Below are 20,932 nucleotides of genomic sequence, written 5' to 3'. Positions count from 1 at the left end.
GAAGTGGGAGGGAAAAGGAGGAGAAAAAATGGGAGGAAAAAAGGAAAAGAGAGGCATGAAAAGAAGGAGGAAGAGGGGGAAAGAAACAGATGAAGGTGGACGGGGGAGAGAGGAGATGAAAGAGGGAAAGGAGGAAAGGAAATGTGGATCAAATGAGAGGGACAAAAGAGATGAATAATTAGAGGAGGAAGATAGAGAGAAAAAAGAGAAGAAGAGAGGTACAGAAAGAGGCAGAGGAGGGATAGAGGAGGAGAAAAGAAGGGAGGGAGGGAGGAGAAAGAGAGACAGACAGAGGGAAAAATCACACGTAAATAAAAATGTATGAATTTGCATAACTAATACCCAGAGACGTAGATTACATAACGCAGTGTGTTGTCAGGGAGAACAAGGACCGAGGAAGGAAGGAGGGAAGGAGGGAGGGATAGAGGGTGAAAAAATGAAAGAGGGATTAGGGAGAAACCGAGGGAGGGATGGACAGGGAGAGAGGTAGAGAGGTAGAGAGCAGATTTGGACGGGAAACAGAGAGAGGGAGCGCTTAATTAGGAAGGAAGAGGAGTGGGAGGAAGATAGAGGGACGGTCACGGGAGGAGACGGAGAGGGAGGAGAGGGGGAGAAGGAGGGATTAGGGCATGGGAGGTATGAGAGAGACAAAAAGAGACAAAGAGGGATTGTGGCATTAGGGAGAGAAAGAGGAACAAGAGAGGGAGGAGGAGGGAAAGAGGGATGACATTTAAAGGGAGGAGAACGGAGGAACGAAGGCGGGAAGGAGAAGGAGTTTGTGTGATTTGAGTAAAGAAGCGTCACTGTCAAACCTCCGACACAAACAGACAATCAAAACAAATCACCCTGTGCCATCGCAAACGGCCATTCAGACGCCGACATGAATGAGGCGTCGCCTTGAATCACCGCTGATGAAATAATTTGACACATTCAGCAGCTGATAAAACATGACTCACAAACACAGGAAATCCCGAATGTGACAGCAGCCGCCGTCCAAACCGAGCAGATCTCACACACACACACACACACACACACACACACACGCTGAAATCATCAGCATTATTAGTTGTGATGACAGTCACAGGTGAGGGAACAAAGTTAATGTTAATAATGGGCGATTTTGGCAAAAACACGTATTAGGGTTTAATAATGTAACCAGGCATCTAAAGTTCACCCAGTAAAGCAGATTTAATTTTTTTTAAAAAGGCTTAATTGCATGTTCATTATCATTATCATCAGCTTCATCTTATTTTTCTTTCTTTGCACGAGCTAAAAAATGGAAGTTCGCCAACAAAACTCCAGCAAACCCACGGGTGACACGTGACATCAGCTCAGCTGCAGAAACAAACAGCAAGCGCAGCGCTGTCTGTCACGATAACGACTCTTTAACATTCAGTGCCACATTAAAAATATCATTCCTAAAAAATTTAAGTTTGGTAAAAGAGAAAACACATCACACCACATAGTGCTTCGCATACAGCGCCCTCTACGTAAAGTATCCTGGTTATGCGTTGCACCTGGATTCGCCTTTTCCAGCGTTTTCTGATCATTCTCTTCCAGTGATCGTGACGGCGCTGCCGAGTCGAGTGACGCAGACGTTTAAAACTGCAATTATAATCACGATCAACAGACTGAGGTGAAGGGAACGTAATGAGGAGAATAAATTGTTTGTCGGAACCAGTGATGAGATGGAGAAGCTAAACTGGGCAGAGCTGTAAAAGCAGAGTTCGTGATCAACTGTGGCGATGACTCAGCTGAGATGTTGAAATATCAAAATACCGCCACGCAGATTTTCAGAAACCACATATATGTTTTGATCTTGAATAACCAGCTTTCCCTGCGGTCCGTGTGAACGTCTGACCCCAAATAAACCATGAAATACTCAATAATGACTTTCTGTTTTGTGCTCTAAGCAACATTCATACGCGAATGTACAAGTAAAATATTTCTAAAAACATATCATTAAAAAACTTGGAGCAAAGCAGATCATAACAACCTCTGCAGCTTATTTACTTCTTAAGAAAATGAGATTTAAAACATCAGTTTTCCAGAAGACTGGAACAAACCAAAGTAGCTGGGTCATTCATTTTTTTCCATCAGTTTTTCTTTTTAAATGATCTTCACAGAAAACCGGAGACAAAAATACAGTCAGGGCGATCTGCCCTTTGGTTGAGACAGTTTGTCCTGTGACAGAAATGTCAAATTCCTGCTACAGAAGCACCAACCAGCGCCTCGACTAAACAACATGTGTGTGGGAAGCATCTCCGGAAAATATTCCTCGATTTGAGCGGTTCAAATGTAAAAGAAACACCGGGTCCCCTGCAGACGGACGTACAGTCAGTCTCTTCTGCAAGCCAATCCACCCGCACTATCACGTCTGGTTTGTTCTGGAGCAGCCGGTCTCCTCTCACAGAGAAAACCCACCGTACTGTATGGAATCTCAATTTCACCCTCCCAGCTACCGGCTTCATCTTCCTAAGCTGCTTTCACACAATCGACTCCCACCAGAGAGAGCTACTGTTTATGATACAGAAGTGCACGTCAGTTAGCATCAGCTGCAGAGAGGAGAACTAAGGCGATCATGCATGATTTATAACGTACTGTAGAATAGACATACAGTATAATCTCACCATGGAGCCTGTGCTATTTTACTGTTTTTTACATTCATTTTAAATACGTCTACCTCTCTTTCATTTGACATTGTTTCTCTATGAAGCTAGGCTGTGTTTACTGGATGCACACAATGTGTGGTGGGTGTTGCTGCGAGCTAAATATCCCATTAGGGAACTTGAGTTTGAAGTGCAGGCTCACCCGGCAGATTATAATCCTTTTTTCTCATTTTTCAGGCTGCAGTATTTGAAGCAGGGAAACAAACTTTTGCACAAACGCACCTACTGCACTGTATGTGTTGAGAGTATCTCTTTATGCAAAATATAAGGTCAAAAATAACTTTTAGGTGTTATTAGCATTTAAAAATATACTGATATATATTAAAAAATATATATTATAGGTAGAAAATTAAGGAAATTATGGTATCTTAAAACCTACATCTTAAACTGTCCCCTAATTAGACCACGGACCCTCATCTGATTACGAGTTTTGCTTTTAGATGTTTTAAGTGTTTGAAACACATGACCAAAATAGTCTTACATTCTGTCATTGCGTTACTTATGGATAGAATTCAAATAAATTGACAATAAATTATTATTATAAATAATCCTTTTGCTGGGGGCCGCCTGGAACTCCCTGCAGGACCCCTGGTGGTCCCCGGACCTCACTTTGAGAACCCCTGCTTTAAGGAGCTGACCTGTGTTGAATACCATGTAGTTAGATTTCATCACATATTGTGTTTAAGATCATAAAAGTCACTGTTTTTCAAAGGCACTCAAACTGGAGAAACAAGTTATAACATTTTAAATATACAGTTCATGGAGAACATGGAGGAACAAGAAGCCACAGACAGATGTTGTGTTACAGATGATGTGGGGTTGTGTGCTATTTTCAAAATGCTGGCTTCCTTTTCTCATTGTTTACAATAAAAAAAGAAAAGAAAAAGATGCACTCTCAGGATCGCTCAGAGCGGAGTAAGTAAGCAAAGAACTGGAAAAGAATAAGATGTTCCAGCCGTAGTGAAAGAAAAGCACTTCCTGTTTCCTACAGCGACATAAAAACAGTGTTAGCTGATAATGTGGTCCGCTCACCAGGACAGTCACTGGAAGTTATTTTAAGATGGACAAACTTTTTTTTTTTACAGTAAACAGTGTAACAGTGTAATTGTCTTAGATGGATCTTTAAAACCAATTAATGCCATTTAACTCATATGTGATTTTGGCTACTAAGCTAAAGCTGACAACCAAGTGTGAACGGTGGCAACAAAACCACAGTGAAAAACATCTTGAAAGGTGTTAAGTAACTTGTTCAACAACTCTAGATACATGTTTGCAAACTAAAAAGGTTCGTTTAAAGTTATACTTAAAGATATATCTTTATGACTTTTGTGCTTTTGTGTGTCAGTTATCAAAACATGTCGTACCATGGATTGGAGGACAATTAGCTACTGTAGCTTCACAGCTGCTAAATCACACGCTGAGTATTTGAACACGTGGGACTTTAAAAAAAGTTAAATATATGATCTAGTGTGGGTGAGAGTTAGGTAATACGTGCTAAAGTCACACAAGCCTCAGGAGTTTCTGTAAATGTGGCACAAATTACTGTAAATGCACCATCCAGAGAGACATAGACGGAGAGAGAGAGAGAGAGAGAGAGAGAGAGAGAGAGGAGAGAGCGGTAACTGAGTTGCTATAAAACCTCGGAGACATCACTGCTACTGCGACTGTGTGCTAAGTATTATTCACTGTTCTCGCTGCACATCAACACAGCGAGGAGTCGGCATCAAGCCTCGACGGATTCGGGTTCGTACGCACATCGCACACCACCACTGGAACCAGCAGTGATTGTCGTAAAAGCCGGATGTTTAACGGGACCACAGAAAGTGAAATGACCGTCCGTTGTTCGCTGTATAACTCTACCTCGGCAGTGAGCTTCTCCTCATCATCTGCCGTGACAGCTACAAGACATCAGAAGAAGACGACCTGTCACCTGATTTCAAGACCATAAAAGACACCGCCTGACATACGACCAACAAAGGAACACAACTTGTCACCTCATGAGAGGAAAAATACAGTGGCCATGACCTGTGCCAAGAAACGTGCTTTTCACTGATGCGGTTACTACTCCACCTGGAAAATATTAATTACATTTTGTTGAGTGATTCAAAAAGGTTTTGCTCTGCTGGCTAGCTAACATTTGCTAGCTAGATGTGTAGCAAGCGTGTTATCTACTGTTGTACCTTTTAAGAAAACACTAGAAACATAAACAGTACTCAAAGAAACTAAAGATTTAGCTGCGTTCATGTCGAGATACTGACAGTGAAACACTTATACGATGAATTCAGTTAATTTCACAGGAGTTTTGCTGTTTGTATCTGATTTCACTTGATAATAAACTGCTAAAAAGACAAGCTAACCGAGGCTGTTTCTAATGTGGCTACGACATTAGCACTAGAGCTAACCACCATGGAATAATGCGTTCATGAACTCTCCCGAAAGTTGGAAAAAGCTTTTTTTTTTCTGTTCTTCCCATTTTGCAAACATTGTGTGAATGTAGCATGAGTGCTAGCAGTCTGAAGCTAAGAAATTTTAAGCTAGCATGCAGACACCAGCCATGTTAAAACGACAGCACACATCGCTGTGTTAATTACTTCATTTATTTCTTATATTAAGTTACCATGGAAACGCAGTGATAGTACCAAAACAATGGATTTGGTGGAGGGAACAAATTATCTTTATTTCAACTGCTCTGTAAATTAGCTAGACCTATACTGTATGCTAACCCAAGGCAGTGCCACTGTCAGCTGTAAAGTCAGAGCATCAGTCACTAGACTGTGGGGCAAAATAATAGAGACAATACAAAATTACTACCAGGCTAGAGCTGTTTGATGAGGGTTTAAATTCAATAAACGTACCTCCAGAGGGAACTGAACCCATAAACCTGGCACCCGCATTAGCATAATTTAAATAGGTCTTACCAACAAACAGCCACAGGGGACTATTTACCAAGATTAATCTCAAATCTTAGTTTTGAGTGAAAAATATTGTGTTTTCTCTGTTTCCAAGATTATATTTTCTATCTTAAGAAAACACAAAAAAAAAACCGATAATTACGACGCTTAATAGATAGACTGCTAAAAATATAACTTTGTATTGAGGAGAGCAGGGAACAGAAATAATATAGTTTTGGTTGTTTTTTCATCGTCTGCATCTGAGGACGAGTCTCATGCCAGCAGGCCTCCAAACCTGATGGCACAGACTGTTTTGGCGGGTGAAGATGAGCGAAAGAGGAGTCTTCTGGGAAACGCGTTTCCTTTGCGGTTAACAATTAATTCTTGATTAAAAGTTGAGCGGGAGTCATTCACACACACACACACACACACACACACACACAGACACACACACACACACACACAGGCTCACACAGAGCACATTCAGTCCTCCTCAGTGGAGATGTCACTCTTTTTCCTTCCTCCCTTATGTAACCACGGTGACATGAAAAGGAAAGAAGATGGAGGGATTGGATGGAGGAGAGACACAAGCCTGTGGGCATCACTGGGCTGATTTGGGGGGGGGGGGACTCAATCTCCACAGTCCTTTTGAGGAAAGGGAAAAGATGGTTCTGGACAGAAATGCACTCCACTGACAGGATGGTTCGTAGAAGAAAGTGTGAACATTGAGCTGAATATCTACATGCTCATCAAAAAGTGTGGAAGAAAGAAAACGCTGACTATTTTTATTAAAAAAGTAAACTTTCTGTATATTTAAAAAGATCAGTGAAAAGCAGTTAAAAGAAATCTAGGGGCAAATATCAGATTATGAAAATACAATCTAAAACAATCTCCTACTTTTTACATTTTTTGTGGAAATTGGTTAAAAAATAAAAAAAGGTTCACATCCACAGCTGTTTTACAAAGTCTGTCCATTTTACCACATTAGGAGTGACTGCTTATATCTAGCTACTTCCAGGTAGCTAGTCAATTAGCCGACCAAATTGCAATAAGAGATGTTTTGAATGCAGCTTTTTAAAGAGTCAAAATCGTCTCACAATTCATCAAAGTCCAGTAAACTGTTTTAATTTATCATCATTTATCAATCATTAGTGGTGTGGGTGACTGAGAAAGAGACTAAGGAAAACAGAGAGGTGAGAGAATCACCCAGCGTTATTACTTCCAGCTGACACACAGAAAACACCAGAGTGATATTTTCACTGCGCCCACACACACACACACACACACACACACACCTTCACGAACCGCTCTATCTCCAAGACATTCAGGCGTGAAAAGGTTTGACAGTCTGTACTGTATTTGTGTCCATACAACAGTCTCACAGAAAAATGAAAATGCAGAAAATAGCCCCAAAAAAAAAAAAGTTTCGCAATCCACCCACACTCTACACACTGATACACACACATTCACAACGAGACAGATGCATTAGCGAGGTGTCGTGCAAAGTTATTCTTCTCTCAGGCCTATCACTAATTCATTCCCGTCGGTGTGCGTTGGAGTGTCAGCAGGGACGACACAGATTTAGACAAGCTGTTATCACTGGACACACACACACACACACACACACACACACACACACACACACACACACACACACACACACACACACGTACGGATGAATGGGTAAGCACAAGTTATCCATCGCTCATATTTTATCATTTTATCGCCCACACACTGGCACGGATTTTGTGTATGCATGATAAAATACATCTATGTATCTTTCACACACTCCTGAGGAAATGTAGTGCGGTTGATAGGCCTGGCCTTGTGTTATACACCAAGTATTGACCTGTGTGTGTGTGTGTGTGTGTGTCAGTGAGTGTGTGTGTGTGTGTGCATGTAATTGTGAATGACAGGCTTATGAGCGACTGTTAGCATTAGCTTGGTGCTCTGCAGACTCGTTTATGTCCGTCTTAAATAACACTGTCAATGCACGGTGAAAGGGCTGGCTAAAACATTGTGCATGTGCGTGTGTGTGCGTGTGTATATGTGTGTGTGTGTGTCTTTCTCCCAGTTAATAAAAGCCGTGCAGTAAACCAGATTTACCGTCCACACTGAGACCCAAAACCGAACGTTAGCCATGCTTCTGGGTGTCGTTATCGAAATGAGGCAGGCTTCTCTGAGCGGCGGCATTATCCATACCGACCTTTGTTGTGACTCAGTCGTAACAACAAAGGTCAGTGTAGATGATATAACTGACCTCTGAGTCTCTTTCCTATCAAAGTAATAATGCACCACAAGCAATACAGAAAACACCTGCTGAAAAGCAATCCTACAGGTTTAAGTGTTGCTGCGTATTGAACCTTAGGAACAGATGAAGAGATGATGATGCTGAAATTGCAATGCTTCTTCTGGGCTGGTAAACACCTGTTACTGCTAATGTTAGCAACGTAGCAATAGCAAAACATACTAAAGTATTTTTACACTGAGATCACATGTAAGACTTGGTGTTTCTTCACATATTTACTGGTGTTTTAGGTTTAGTTTGGTCAAATATTGTGGATATATTTGTCTTGTTAACTTTTCCTCTCCTGCATTTCTTCCTAGGAGAAAGTAATTAACCATCTAATCAACTTGCATGAGTTTGTTACAGATTGCATGTTAATACCAGGTGTAAAGATTTACCTTCATTTGAAAATTACTGTGAAACATTCGACCCTTTCTCCACTACTCTATTACTTCTAAGTTTCTATAAAAGTTTTGGTTATTTTTTTGTTGCGTCAGTGTTTTGTGCAAGGTTGACATTTTAGTCTTTACACTGGCTGTTCGCCGTCTTTCTGCCTCGGTGGGTAGATTTTTAGTTTAGAGCAAACTCCTCGGTCTTATTCAGTATCTTTGGCACTTTAAAGAGCTGGCTCCTGCTAATCACTCACAGACACCTACGGTGGCCCACAAGGGACAATCACAATCATGTACCACTCTTTGACAAAATTCAGATAACCTAGAGCGAAATAAAAAACATGGGTTCTCCCGATCATAACGGCCACTTTTATCGTCTCATTTTTAATTTCATGGGTTCCAGTAAATTTTCCCCTCGAGTGTTCATTAACTTTTAACCATGCAGGCAGTTTAGGACATTGCTTAATGAAATATGGAGTCCCAGCCGTGGTCGACGACGATATCTGAGATTTTTTAAGGAAGCTTTGGGAAAACAAGATGAAGGCTGTTAATTAATGTGCCCACTGGCCCGAACACTGCCGTCAACGTTCTCTCATAACGAGTCAAATTCTGTCTAAGTGGCTAAATTGAGTGTGTGTGTGTTAATGTGTTCCCATGTTACACATCTGATTCACTCAGGATATTCTGTGTGCATGTGCGTTCATGGGCGTGCATGCATGTGCGGCCTCCGACTGCTGCAGCCTGTGGTTTCATCACGGCTCAGTGCTGCCCTCTGCAGGAGAAGCCGGTGCAAAGCACGGACAACGGCAGCAAGGAAACCACAGAGTATTTATGAGTTTCTGTGAAGAGGCAGTAAAAGTTTTATTAAATTATATTCCTGTTTCTGTTCCTAGTCTTACAGTTCCTGAGCCAAAGAACCATCAGAGTCAAAACTAAACTCACAACTGAAGCGTTGAAAAATCCCAAATGTATTTCTAATGGAATTTCATGTTTATGCCAATATCACATACAGTACTCTCATTTCTTTAAATCCAGGGCTTTGTTTACTTCTTAAGGCAATAATTACAAACACACGGCGCAGTGACACTCACACACTCAAGACCTTTTGAAGGAGCTGTGACTCAGTACCAGATGTTTCCAATGATTGACATTAAGCTGCACATTCACAAACAGACAAATATACAATCACATACTTACTGCTGCATCTACTTCAGTAATAACCACAGCACATGCTGCCGAAAATACAAATTAACATCATCTTTTATGAGCTTTGTCTAATTGAAATTAGAGCTGGAAGTATAAGTCAATTAATGGAATCTGCAACTATTCTGATAACTGATTAGTTGTTTGTAATTATGAAGCAACAATGTAAAAAACATCAGCAGCTCCAGCATCTAAAATGTGAATATTCGCTTGTTTTCATCGTCATTCTCTGATACTGAACTGAATATCTTTGGATTTTGGACTATTGATCAGACGAAACAAGCAATTTCAGATATTTTATAGACCAAATACTAACTATTCAACAATTGTCCTACTTTGAATTAATGTAAACCGAAGTGACAAAACAAGAAGCTGGTGAAAGAACCTCTAGCTGAACTTACTGTATGTAGATATAGAAAAGTCCTCGCACTAAAAATAACATGCACGCTATATTAAGAGCATTGGGAATTAAAAACATTAACATAATCAAATAAGGCTGCTGATATATTCAGTTCTTTCTATTGCTGAAAAAACAAACCCACTGTCCTGCTGAGAGCACTAAAAATGTGGGTTAATACGCTGCAGAAAATAGTCCCCCGACAAATGCACTATTTTGTCTGAGTCATGTTTGTTCGAAACTGCAGCGCCCAACTGTTTTAGCCTTTTAAAAAAAACAACATAAAACTAGAGCTTTACGAGTTGTTTTTAAAGATTTATACCTCAGCAGGAGCCGATGTATTAAGGGCCATAAAAACATTTGACAGGATTTATTGCCATTAAGAAAAATGTAGAGTAACATCATCTTATCCTTTAATCTGTCAATGTTCAGAGAAGAGTGCATCAAAAATTTACACAGCAAACAACAAGTGTAAACAGCGTAATATATCATCATATATTACATCTAGATCAATAAGTGTTTTCTTATTAAATGGCACCATTTGTGTCTTATTACATTAACCGTGAATGTCACCAAATATAAAGCAACGCCTGAAGAAAGTCTGACAATCACAGATCATCAGCTTGAGGCAAAAAGAGAACAATTCTCTATCAAACACCTTCAGATGCTTTAATTGTAAATAATTTATGACTTTTTACCCTGATAAATATTTTGAGAGACGGTTTATTAAACATTGGCAATCGAAGACAAACGCAATCACAGAAACACAGCTCCTAAATCAACAGACGTACACACTCACTGAGAGGGTGTGTGTCCCTCAGCACTGAGACCTGGCTGTCTGCAGTGATTAGACCCTGGAAGTAATTTACAGTGACATGAGCCACAATTCATCCTCGCCCTCCCTCCTTTCACTCGTTTATCCTCCTTCTCCGTCTTTCTCTAAATCACTTTCCCCTCTTCCCTCCTCTCTTTTTTTTCCGTGGTTCGCTTGATATCATCCGTTGTTCCCTAAATCACGCGGCGTTCCTCCTTTTCCACTTCGCCCTTTCCTCACTCCGTCATTTCCTTCCCTTCTCTTCTGTTCTATCACTCGCTCAGAGCACTTTCCCTCCTCGCCCTCTTTTCTTCTTGTCATCGTCATATCTTTCATTACACACACACACGCGCACACACACACACACATACACACACAAACAGACACGCAAGATGAAGCAAGAGGGTGGAATAATGAAATTGACTGTAATGAGGAAGTGTGTGTGTGTTCATGTGTGTTTATGAATGTGTGTGTGTGTGTGTGTGTGTGTGTGTGTGTGTGTGTGTGTGTGTGTAATCACAGGACTAATCCACCTGGCTCAGCCAACATGGTGAATAAGCTCGACTGAAGTGTGCACAAACAAAACAGTCGGCACACTAAATGCCCATTTTGTGTGTGTCTGTGTGTGTGTGCGCTTTGTGCATCCTTCAGTATTATAGTAAGTGTGTGTGTGTGTGTGTGTGTGTGTGTGTGTGCGTGTGTGTGTGTGTATGCAAATGTCCCATCCCAAGAAGACACATTACTCATATATGGATTTCATCCTCTCCGCAGGGTAAGTGTGTACTCATGTGTGTGTGTGTGTGTGTGTGTGTGTGTGTGTGTGCGTGTCAGTCGGGGCCTAATTGAAGACCTGGATGCGTTCAGCCATGTTTGCTAACAGGAACAAAGCTCCAATTTTATGCTAATTACTGACGCAGAGATTTGCGTCACTTTGATTGCGATGGTTAGTCGGACAAGGAGATAGTTAACATGACTCACTAGTGGGCAGGCACACACACACACACACACACACACACACACACACACACAGCTGCACACACGATGGCTTCATCTCTAAAAAAAATAAACAAAAAAAACAAAAACAATAGAAAAAAACAAAAACAAAACGCCACATGGAGACAATGTCTGTATTTTTGGAATTAATAACCGTTATTTTCACTACACACTGCTCTTATTATGCCACGGTTGCCATGGATACAGCCAAATCAGCCTGGCGGGAAACTGCAGTGATACACGAGATTCACACACACACACACACACACACACACACACACACATGGTGGCATGAGCAGGGATTGCTAAGCATTTCCGTGATTGTATTCAACACATGCAACTACATGTCACGTGTGTGTGTGTGTGTGTGTGTGTGTGTCTTTTGAATAATAATTTTATTCTAACATGTGAAAAACATTCATGCGGAGAAAATACACCAAACAGCCAGTGTTTCATAAGAAATGCTTTCCTTTGGGGGGGGGGCCACTTAGACCACCACTGGGCCGAACACTCTCCACTAAAACCACATTTAATGAAGTGAAGTTCTGTCAGTTTCTGCAGGTTTCCACAGCAGGGTGATCGTTTCCAGGGTAATAATCATTTGAATAAGAAAAAAGAAAAAAGAGTTTATATTAAACATAATGGAGCCGCTCACTGAGTCAAAACGGTGCAGATGAAACGACCAGGATTTAAACAACGGCTGATATCAACACCCGCCTCTCCGTCGCACCGACAGTCTCCACAACTACAACATTAACCTTAAATGATTTACAGAGGGAAGCGTCCAGCTGATCAATATCAAACTTTAAAGTCATCGCAGACTTTGGGCGAAGGTTTTGATTTTCAAAACGAAACACTTCCCGCTGCGGTTTGTGAACCTACGGTCTCATACTGCTTTCTTTCCTGTCCAACATTTCCACGTGCAGCTCTTATTGATCAGCGCTTCATATAAAACTGGAAAATGCTTTTAAAACAAAAACAAATCAGAAAAGGCAGAGAGCTATTTATTTTTCATGAAGACTCCTAATGTAAGATATATATTTATAACATTTCCTCAGCGGGTGTCAGCAGGACTCTGAATCCCTGCAGATGCATAGACAGCTGTTGCAGGTTAGAGGACATGCAAATTTCAAATCTGAGTCACGCTCCATCCTGAACTCGACAAGCACCGCTCCCTTGAGCAAGGCATTTAAGGCATGAGGGGACATATTTAATAGATGCAGTTGCACTCAGCTGCCCCCCAGGAGTGAAGAAGTGCAGCTATATAAATGCAAAGCAGGCCTGCTGTGTATTCCACATATGCATAAATAACACTTTAAATACAGGCTGTTACAGTAAACAAATCCAGATTGGTTAAATCTGCTGACATGCCAGGAATATGCTGCGGAATATCTAATAGCCAATGATCTAATATGAATTACTGCCAATGAATGAGTCATAATCATTCAAAAAAAATAAAAAAAAACACTGCAAAGCTTCAATCAGCTGTGAGATCCATCCCTGAAAGAGGAAGACAGGCAGGATTCCTAATCTTTGATGTCATTGGCTTTCTGCAGCCGCACCGCTGGCTGCGCACGAGCATCTGACTGTGTGTTATTCGAGCTTCCCGACCCAAATATGAGCTTTATCTTAATTTGTAGCTCGTCTGCGAAACTACGAAATCCCTCCAGATCCCCTTAAAACTCTCCTTCAGTGATAATCTCTCATCATTTAAGTCAAAATGAGGTCAGCAGCAGCAGCAGCAGCAGCAGCAGACGACTCTCAGACACTTCGAGGGCGTGTAAACTGTTTAAAGGTGCTGCGTGGAATAGTTTACAACAACACATCGGTGACTCGTTCACGCCGAGGCAGCCGCATGAATGAGACGATCACAAACGAGCTGTTTTTTAGAGAATCAGGGTCTGATATTGGAGGGAAATCTGATGGATTGATTTACGGCACAAAAACCTTTTAATTACAGACTTTAATTATATATATAATTAACCATAATTGATAGTTTGCTACATGCAGTTATTCTGTGTTAGGTCAGTGGACAGGATGACACGGTCATCTCTTTAAAGGGGTAGTTCATGTTTTTTGACGTGGGGTTATGTGAGGTCGTCACATATAGTCGGTACATAACCTGAAATAGTTAGGAGATCCGATTCGGTCAAAAGTTCAATTCAAGTTCATTTTGTTTTTCATTTCATTTCATTCTTTTCCGCTTGAATTGTTGTATTTTTTCTGTCTGTTTGAGTCGTCGTTAAGCAGCTACTCCTGCCAGATGTGACATCAGTGCTTCTGCTTTTACCCTTTATCCCGACATGAAATGTTGTATTTCTGTCGTACATGTAGAAACTGAAGTTTAGAGATTTTACATGCTGCTCTTCAGTCTTCAGCCTCGCTCTCGCTCTCGGCCGACGCTGTGACTTTAACACACTCTACTAACTCAGGTTCAGATTCTGATGATGGACTACGTGTCACTTTTCTGACTGCAGCTGTAAATTCAGACGCCCAGCACACTGCGCACACACACACACACACACACACAGAGTCACTGATTATTTATCACAGTGATTGATAACACACACACACACACACACACACACACACACACACACACACACACTGTAGATATCACTGGCAGGACCTACAAGGCTGATTCAGCTGCTTCTGCCAGAGGTCAGGAAGTTTGTGTGTGTGTGAGAGAGACAGTGTGTGTGTGTGTGTGTGTGAGAGAGACAGTGTGTGTGCGTGTGTGTGTGTGTGTGTGAATGCGTGCGCACGTGAGAAACAGGAGAGTTTGTATATCTGTATGTGTCCCTTCTCTCGCCCCAGAGGAAAAGACTGCAGCAAACAGACAGGAAGTGATGTTACAGGTTGTACAAGGTCGATGGTAAACACACACACACACATACACACACACACACACACACAGTCTTTTCTCTGCCAAGGTCCCTCTCCATGACCTTTTGACCCCATCAGTGGTGGTCAGTGCACACTCGTCCTCCTGTAGTTCATCAATCTTCCTCGATCACTTTCTGACACACACACACACACACACACACATACACACACACACACATTGACCCTGTAGCAAATACACATGCTCTGCTGCTGTATACACTGGAACACAGATGGTCCAAGGTGTACTGTACACACACACACACACACACACACACACACACACACATACATACATACACACACACACACTCAGAACAGCTGTCAACACTAATCTGAGCGGGAAAAACATCTGCAAAATTACCTCTGCTACACAAACTTTCAAAATAAAACTTTAAAAAGACAACGAGACTGAGGAGTTGGACAACAGCAGTTCACAGTAAATCCTGTTTCCCACTGAGCCTGTTCCTCCTAAATGCGAACAAGACGCAACAAGGGAACACACACACACACACACACACACACACACACACACACACACACACAACGCGGCAGACACTCTCAGCAGCCTGCCAAGCCATACGTGCGGAGCGTGTCTGCCGCTTCTTTAACACGCCGCCGCCACGATACACGATGTCGCTTTAAGATTTTATGCCGAACAACACTTGTGGTGCTTTAAATATTTTATGCTGAAAAACTGTAGCAACCGGCAGGCGGGGACTAGTCACGGCGCTTTAACGGGAAGAGACATGAGGTGCTTTTATTTTGGCCTTCCGCCACGCAACAAACCGTAATCTTGTTCCTGCTGCAATATTTAATTTTTTTTTGCAAAACACTCGCATTTCAAATCCTCTTGTTGTGTCGCACTCAGAGGTGTGATTACAGCAGCGGTTTGTTTTCTCTCCCAGAACAATGGCGGTGGTGTTTACACTGCAGGCACTCTCCTGTTTAGTCGGAGTTTTTGGGGCTTTTGATAAACTTCCCACCAGGTCGCAGATGAGCTGATTTTTGTTTCCAGCCGCGGCAAACAGCTGGATTACAGATGTGGTCACCTATAACCCTCTGTGACAAGAGATAGGGACAACAAGGAGTCACTGTTTCAGAAACTTTAAAGCTGCACCAACACGTATTTATATATTAACAATGGGTGATATGAAATGCGTCATGTGAGAGGGAGTCGCTGATCTCCCAACTCTGCAGCTCTTTGGAGCGTTTTAGCATCTTGTAGCTCGTTGTCTTGGTGACCTGCAATTTTGCTGTTTTTGTTTAGTCTCACATCCTCGTAAACTATTATTGTTTCGGGCCGCAGCAGGCAGCTCAGATAAACCCACCTGTTCAGCACCAAACCGCACCACACACACAAAGTTAGCAACTAGCCGGTGAACACAGCTGAACATTTAGCAGCTAAAGAGCCACATGTTCATACACAGATAAAAAGAGAGAGACTATTGGACTAACATTCATCAGGTGGAGAGAAACACGACTTCACACGACGGCACATGTTGTTCCAACCGTTTGCTAACACATTTAATATTAATACATGTCTCTGACTTCTTCTGGGTACGCCATACACTGATGTCACATGGTGATATTTCTGGCATATATACTGTAGTTATCAATGAAATTGTTTTGATAATGACAATAATTTAGTTGCTTCTGGAGCTCCAGATCCAGAGCTGCACTTCCTGTCTGGCCCACTTTGACAGTTTGGCATCTGTCAGAACGGACTACAATCCCCAAGAGGAACCTTATCACCAGCTGCCAGACCCTCAGATTTGTTTTGGCACCACTTCCTGTAGTTCCAGTCCGCTTTGATAGAGGTAACCTCGTCTCACAGCAAAAACTACAAGCCCCACTGGCACCAGACGTCCGATACAAGCTCCCACTGTGACTCACATCCCTCAACGCCGCTCATGAAGAATGTGTGTTCTCTTTTTCATCCTGCCTCACATTCAGGCTGATTCCCACACTGTGTCAGTGCATGTGCGTGTCCGGTGCTCTCGGTGGGTTTGATGTTGCACAGACCACCTCCCACGACACCAGCGTACACCGACGTGCACGCACACAAACACTGTGGCTCTAGAGGGTCGCGCTCTCCCGGTCAGATTACTTCCAGGAGCCATTGTCTCAGAGGAGAATTTAACAGGAAACAGAACACTATCTATTTCCTGTTCCCTTCCTGTTCACCAGACAGACACGTCTAATAAACCCAAAGAGGGCAGACGAAACCTGCTGCCCTGCAATGATCTGCAACCAGGCTTCCACATGTCCGGTCTTTATGCTAAGCTAGGCTAATCACGGCTAGCTCTGGCTTCATATTTAGCGTGCAGACATTTACACATCCCAGTGCAAAAGCAAATGTCTGCTGCTTAATCGATGACAAAACAAATATTGAAAAAGTGACTTGAGGCGGAAGAGACTGTTAAGAGTGTAGGTGTGATTGGTTTAAGCAAGAAGAAACACACACACACACACACACACACACACACACACACACACGCAGACGCAACCTGATAAGGAGCCAAAATGCTCTGGGGAAAGTCACTCGCAGGTCAAAGCCATCATTTACACGCTCATTTAATTTAGATTCACCAACCCACACACACACACACACACACACACACACAGACATACACAGAGCCCGGTATGTAAACATTACAGGCAAGTCACCAGAAACGTAGCCCACAACTACCAGCCTCACAGGGACGGGGGGGGGGGGTTGGACTTTTCTACCTGCCACAGTAAATGTATGACCCCCCGCTCACGGTCCACCTCGTTATCTTTGGAACAAATCACCCTCTCTTTCTTTCTATTGTTTCGTCTCTACCACCTTCGTCCCTCCACTCCATCACTCTTTTTCCCGCTCTGCGTCAGAGGACTGCAGAGCAGGTGCTGAACTGAATCAACACCCAGACTCTTCGCTATCGCACAACTTTTAGTACAATTTTTTGGAAGCAAGCAACTGACCTCCAGCAAGAAAATTAAATAAGTAAAATCATGACAAGCAGGTTTTCGGTCCTGTCTCATTCCATCCATCCACTCCTCCCACTTCTTCTTCTCCTTCTTTTATTCCACCTCCCTTCTCCCCGGCCGCCTCGCGCCTCAGACTCACACCCGTCATTCTATCCATCAGCGGGCCGATCCGGCACATGGAGGCGCCGCTGCATTTAGCAGCTCATCTGCATAAAAATTCGATGAAACTCGACTTCTTTCCCTTTCTCTATCATATTAAACTGGGCAGCAGAGGGAGAGGGCGAGAGACATAGAGGCAGAATGAGTGAGAGAGAGAGTGTGAGACAACAAGATGTATGCATATGTGTGAGTGTACGTCGCTGATGAATAACTATGTGAAATACTGTATGTATGTGTGCTGTGAGCATGTGACTGTGTGTGTGTGTGTGTGTGTGTGTGTGTCATTTTTCCATAGTGGAGTGTAAAATGGTGGAAAGCAGAGCCTCAGCTGTGTGTGTGTGTATTGGATATTACAATAATTGCTCTATTGGAAACCATTGTAGCTGAGCACAAAACCACAATGTGACCAAGCCAGAGTCAAAATGCACTTTCAGCAACATGGTCAAACCAATACATATGTGTGTGTGTGTGTGTGTGTGTGTGTGTGTGTGTGTGTGTGTGTGTGTGTGTGTGTGTGTGTGTGTGTGTGAGGCATAGAGCAAGAAACATACACCCACGAATGACCTCGTTTGACCTTAACAGCCATGTGTAAAGACTTTTTTCGAGGGGGGAAACAGACAAGCGAAGTGCAAAGTGTGGACTCCTCGACACACAAAGAGCCTTTCAGAGGTAAAGGCACACACACACACACACACACACACATACACACACACACACACACACACACACACACATACACATGACCACATGCTAAGCTGCCTGTCTCCGTCTCATGCAAGCGTGCAAACACAACCATGACCACAGATTTTATCACTTTTTGTTTTTTGCATTACAGTCATTAAAAACTGACGCCGTGCCGCCAGATGTTATTCAGACCTAATGAACTTTATTTTAAATTCTAGGTGACATCCCAAAGTTTCCAAAAGTACCAAAAGTAACAGTAAAGTAACTTTGGGGTATGTGTATAAAACAATGCTCAAGACTTGTGGAATATTTCCATTCGATCAAACAGTGCGGCCACAAGAAACATTTCAATCAGATTAAACATCATGCTGCTTCACTGAGGAGCTGGAACAATAACACTGTGGATTTTTCCAACCATCAAGCTACTTAAGGGAATATAAAAAAAAAAAAAAATGCATATAAAGAGGTTAATTTCAGATTTTTTAAAGCTGTTATAAAGTTTTCTTCCAAAACAAACTTGTTATTTTCTGCACACAGGATTTATTTTCATGCTTTCCTGCAACGTGCTGAAGCTTTCAGTCTCCACCAGCCTGTGAAATCATCCTGCCACTCTGAAACCGTGAGAAGTTTCACGTCAGATCTCGACGCACGCACATTCATAAATTCACATTAACCACCAGATGCTCCTGCAAGATTCAAACGCGGAATATGTTAGTGATAAACTGCTTCATAAATGCACTTTCCATAAAAAATGCATGTACGGCTTGCGTATGAAAATACAGAAATGATGCAAAGACGAGTGCGATACACGGTCACGTTACCCTCGCTAATGTCAAGTGTAGAATTCCTTGAGCTTTCCTTATCGTGAGAAGAGGCTGTCCTCCTCGCTTCAGTACCACTCCGCTCCCTGCTCCGACTTCTCCTCACCCTGATTCCTTCCACATGAACTCCCCCCTCCTCCCCCTCCTCCTCCCCCCCCTCCTCCTCCTCCTGCTGCTAAACTTCCACTGCAAAGAAAATGTGAATATCCCCCTTGTCTCTTACCTGTCCTGGCCCAGAAAACCTCCATGTCTTTATTCCTAAACTCTGCCCGGCACAGGAACTATCACACATGAACAAACTGGGAGGGAAGAGCGGAGAGGAGAAAGAAGGAGGAGAAGGAGGAGGAGGAAGAGGAGGAGGAGGAGAGGCCAGCTGCCTACAGAGGTAAACCCAGTGACTCATTCAGGCTGCGGCTACGAGCGCTAGTGTCAGCAGGCAAAAATGAGAGAGGGGGGGAAAAAAAGATATGCAGGGGTAGAAGGCAAGAAAGAAGGAAAGAAAGTGTTTTCTCTCGTGGTGTGAGAGCAGAGAAAGGGAGGAAACTGTTGTGACTTCCCTCTCCTTTTTTTCTCTCTCTCTCTCTCTTCCTCTGCCCTCCGAACACTTCCCCTTCCCCTTCCCCTTCCTCTCGCTCCTCTCCCCTCCGGCTCTCACCGTAAAGGAATCTACTAAGTTTTAAAAAGGTCAGACGGGTCAGTGCCGATCAATATGATTGATGCTCTTTTCTTTCCTTTTTTTTTAATAACTGTAATCACAATCTTAACCTTCACCTGCTTTTGTATTTGCCCAATGTATGACACATGCAGATTGAAGCTTTTTCTGAAGCTTTCAACTTTACCTGATGCGCTTCAATAGCAGATGGTTGCTCAGTTGTCATGACGACTGCAGGTCAAGTAAGATGGGATATTCACAGCGCCGGAAAAAGCAAGTAAGTTGACCTTGAGTTAAGGTATTTTGTCAGACTACCAGGCTAATTCCCGGGTCAAGAACGACTCTTCAGATCATTCACGTTATGTGAAAACTGTAATCAGGTAGTCATTACACATTACTCATTAAAAAAGAAGACCTAATTACATTACATTACTAATTACTCAGCCGTCAGCTCCATCAAAGGTGCCTTTTAACAACTCTAAATCCTCTCCACCCACATGTTGAATCTCTCGTATTCACCAATTTTCTAATTTCCTGTTCCATCTCCCGACTGTTAACCCCTGTTCAAACCTCGGAGCTGCAGCCCACGTCTCTTTCGTTGATTTGTTCGGTGACTAGAATAAAGCTTTACCTCGGAGAAACCTTCAGAGACACAGAAATAACCAACATATGTGGACGGGCTGCAAGACGGCTAACATGAATAACAACATATGTCGTCTCTGCTCTTCCTGTAGCAGCGGCTCCCACGGCTTCTGTGGTGATTAAAATGATGTCGTTGGGGCGGTTGCGTCACTCTCTGCTGATTTGCTATTGCAAAACTAAATAACACTTACTTGACTTTGATAGGTCCAGGAATACTCTTGGACTTGACTTGGGTAGTTCTGACTTGAGGCGTCACATAAAGTAAAGAAAACTGGCAAACGATTTCATTATCATTTTGTAATTATTCTTAATTAGGAAACACAGATTAGCCGTTTTTCCTCATCAGTAACACAGTGTGTAACAAACGTCTGGAGCACAGAATAATATCTGGATCATTTTCTGAATATTTTCTGTCCTTTCCTCTCCTCCGTCATATCTATTGTCAGCGCCGCCCGCCTCCTTTCCTTCCTCT

At 42.6% G+C, this 20,932-nt stretch overlaps 1 protein-coding gene across 4 annotated transcripts in view; it reads right to left on the bottom strand.

Moving 5' to 3' along the window:
* The window catches only part of nhsl2 (NHS-like 2), a 129,413-nt gene that overhangs the window by 40,475 nt on the left and 68,006 nt on the right, over positions 1–20,932 (bottom strand). Inside the window, exon 1 of one of the 4 annotated variants that reach the window (XM_056369669.1) lies at positions 19,390–19,467. The exons of the other annotated variants lie outside the window; for them this stretch is intronic. Coding sequence (XP_056225644.1) covers positions 19,390–19,414 — 25 coding nt within the window. The 5' untranslated portion in view covers positions 19,415–19,467. Of the gene's footprint in view, positions 1–19,389; positions 19,468–20,932 lie in introns of those variants that run through there. 4 annotated transcript variants of the gene reach the window in all.

This window comes from Seriola aureovittata, chromosome 23 (assembly GCF_021018895.1).
Source record: "Seriola aureovittata isolate HTS-2021-v1 ecotype China chromosome 23, ASM2101889v1, whole genome shotgun sequence".
In the NCBI taxonomy this organism is placed as follows: domain Eukaryota; kingdom Metazoa; phylum Chordata; class Actinopteri; order Carangiformes; family Carangidae; genus Seriola; species Seriola aureovittata.
Note: the sequence above shows the minus strand (reverse complement) of the source record. Positions and strands in the feature narration are given on the sequence as shown.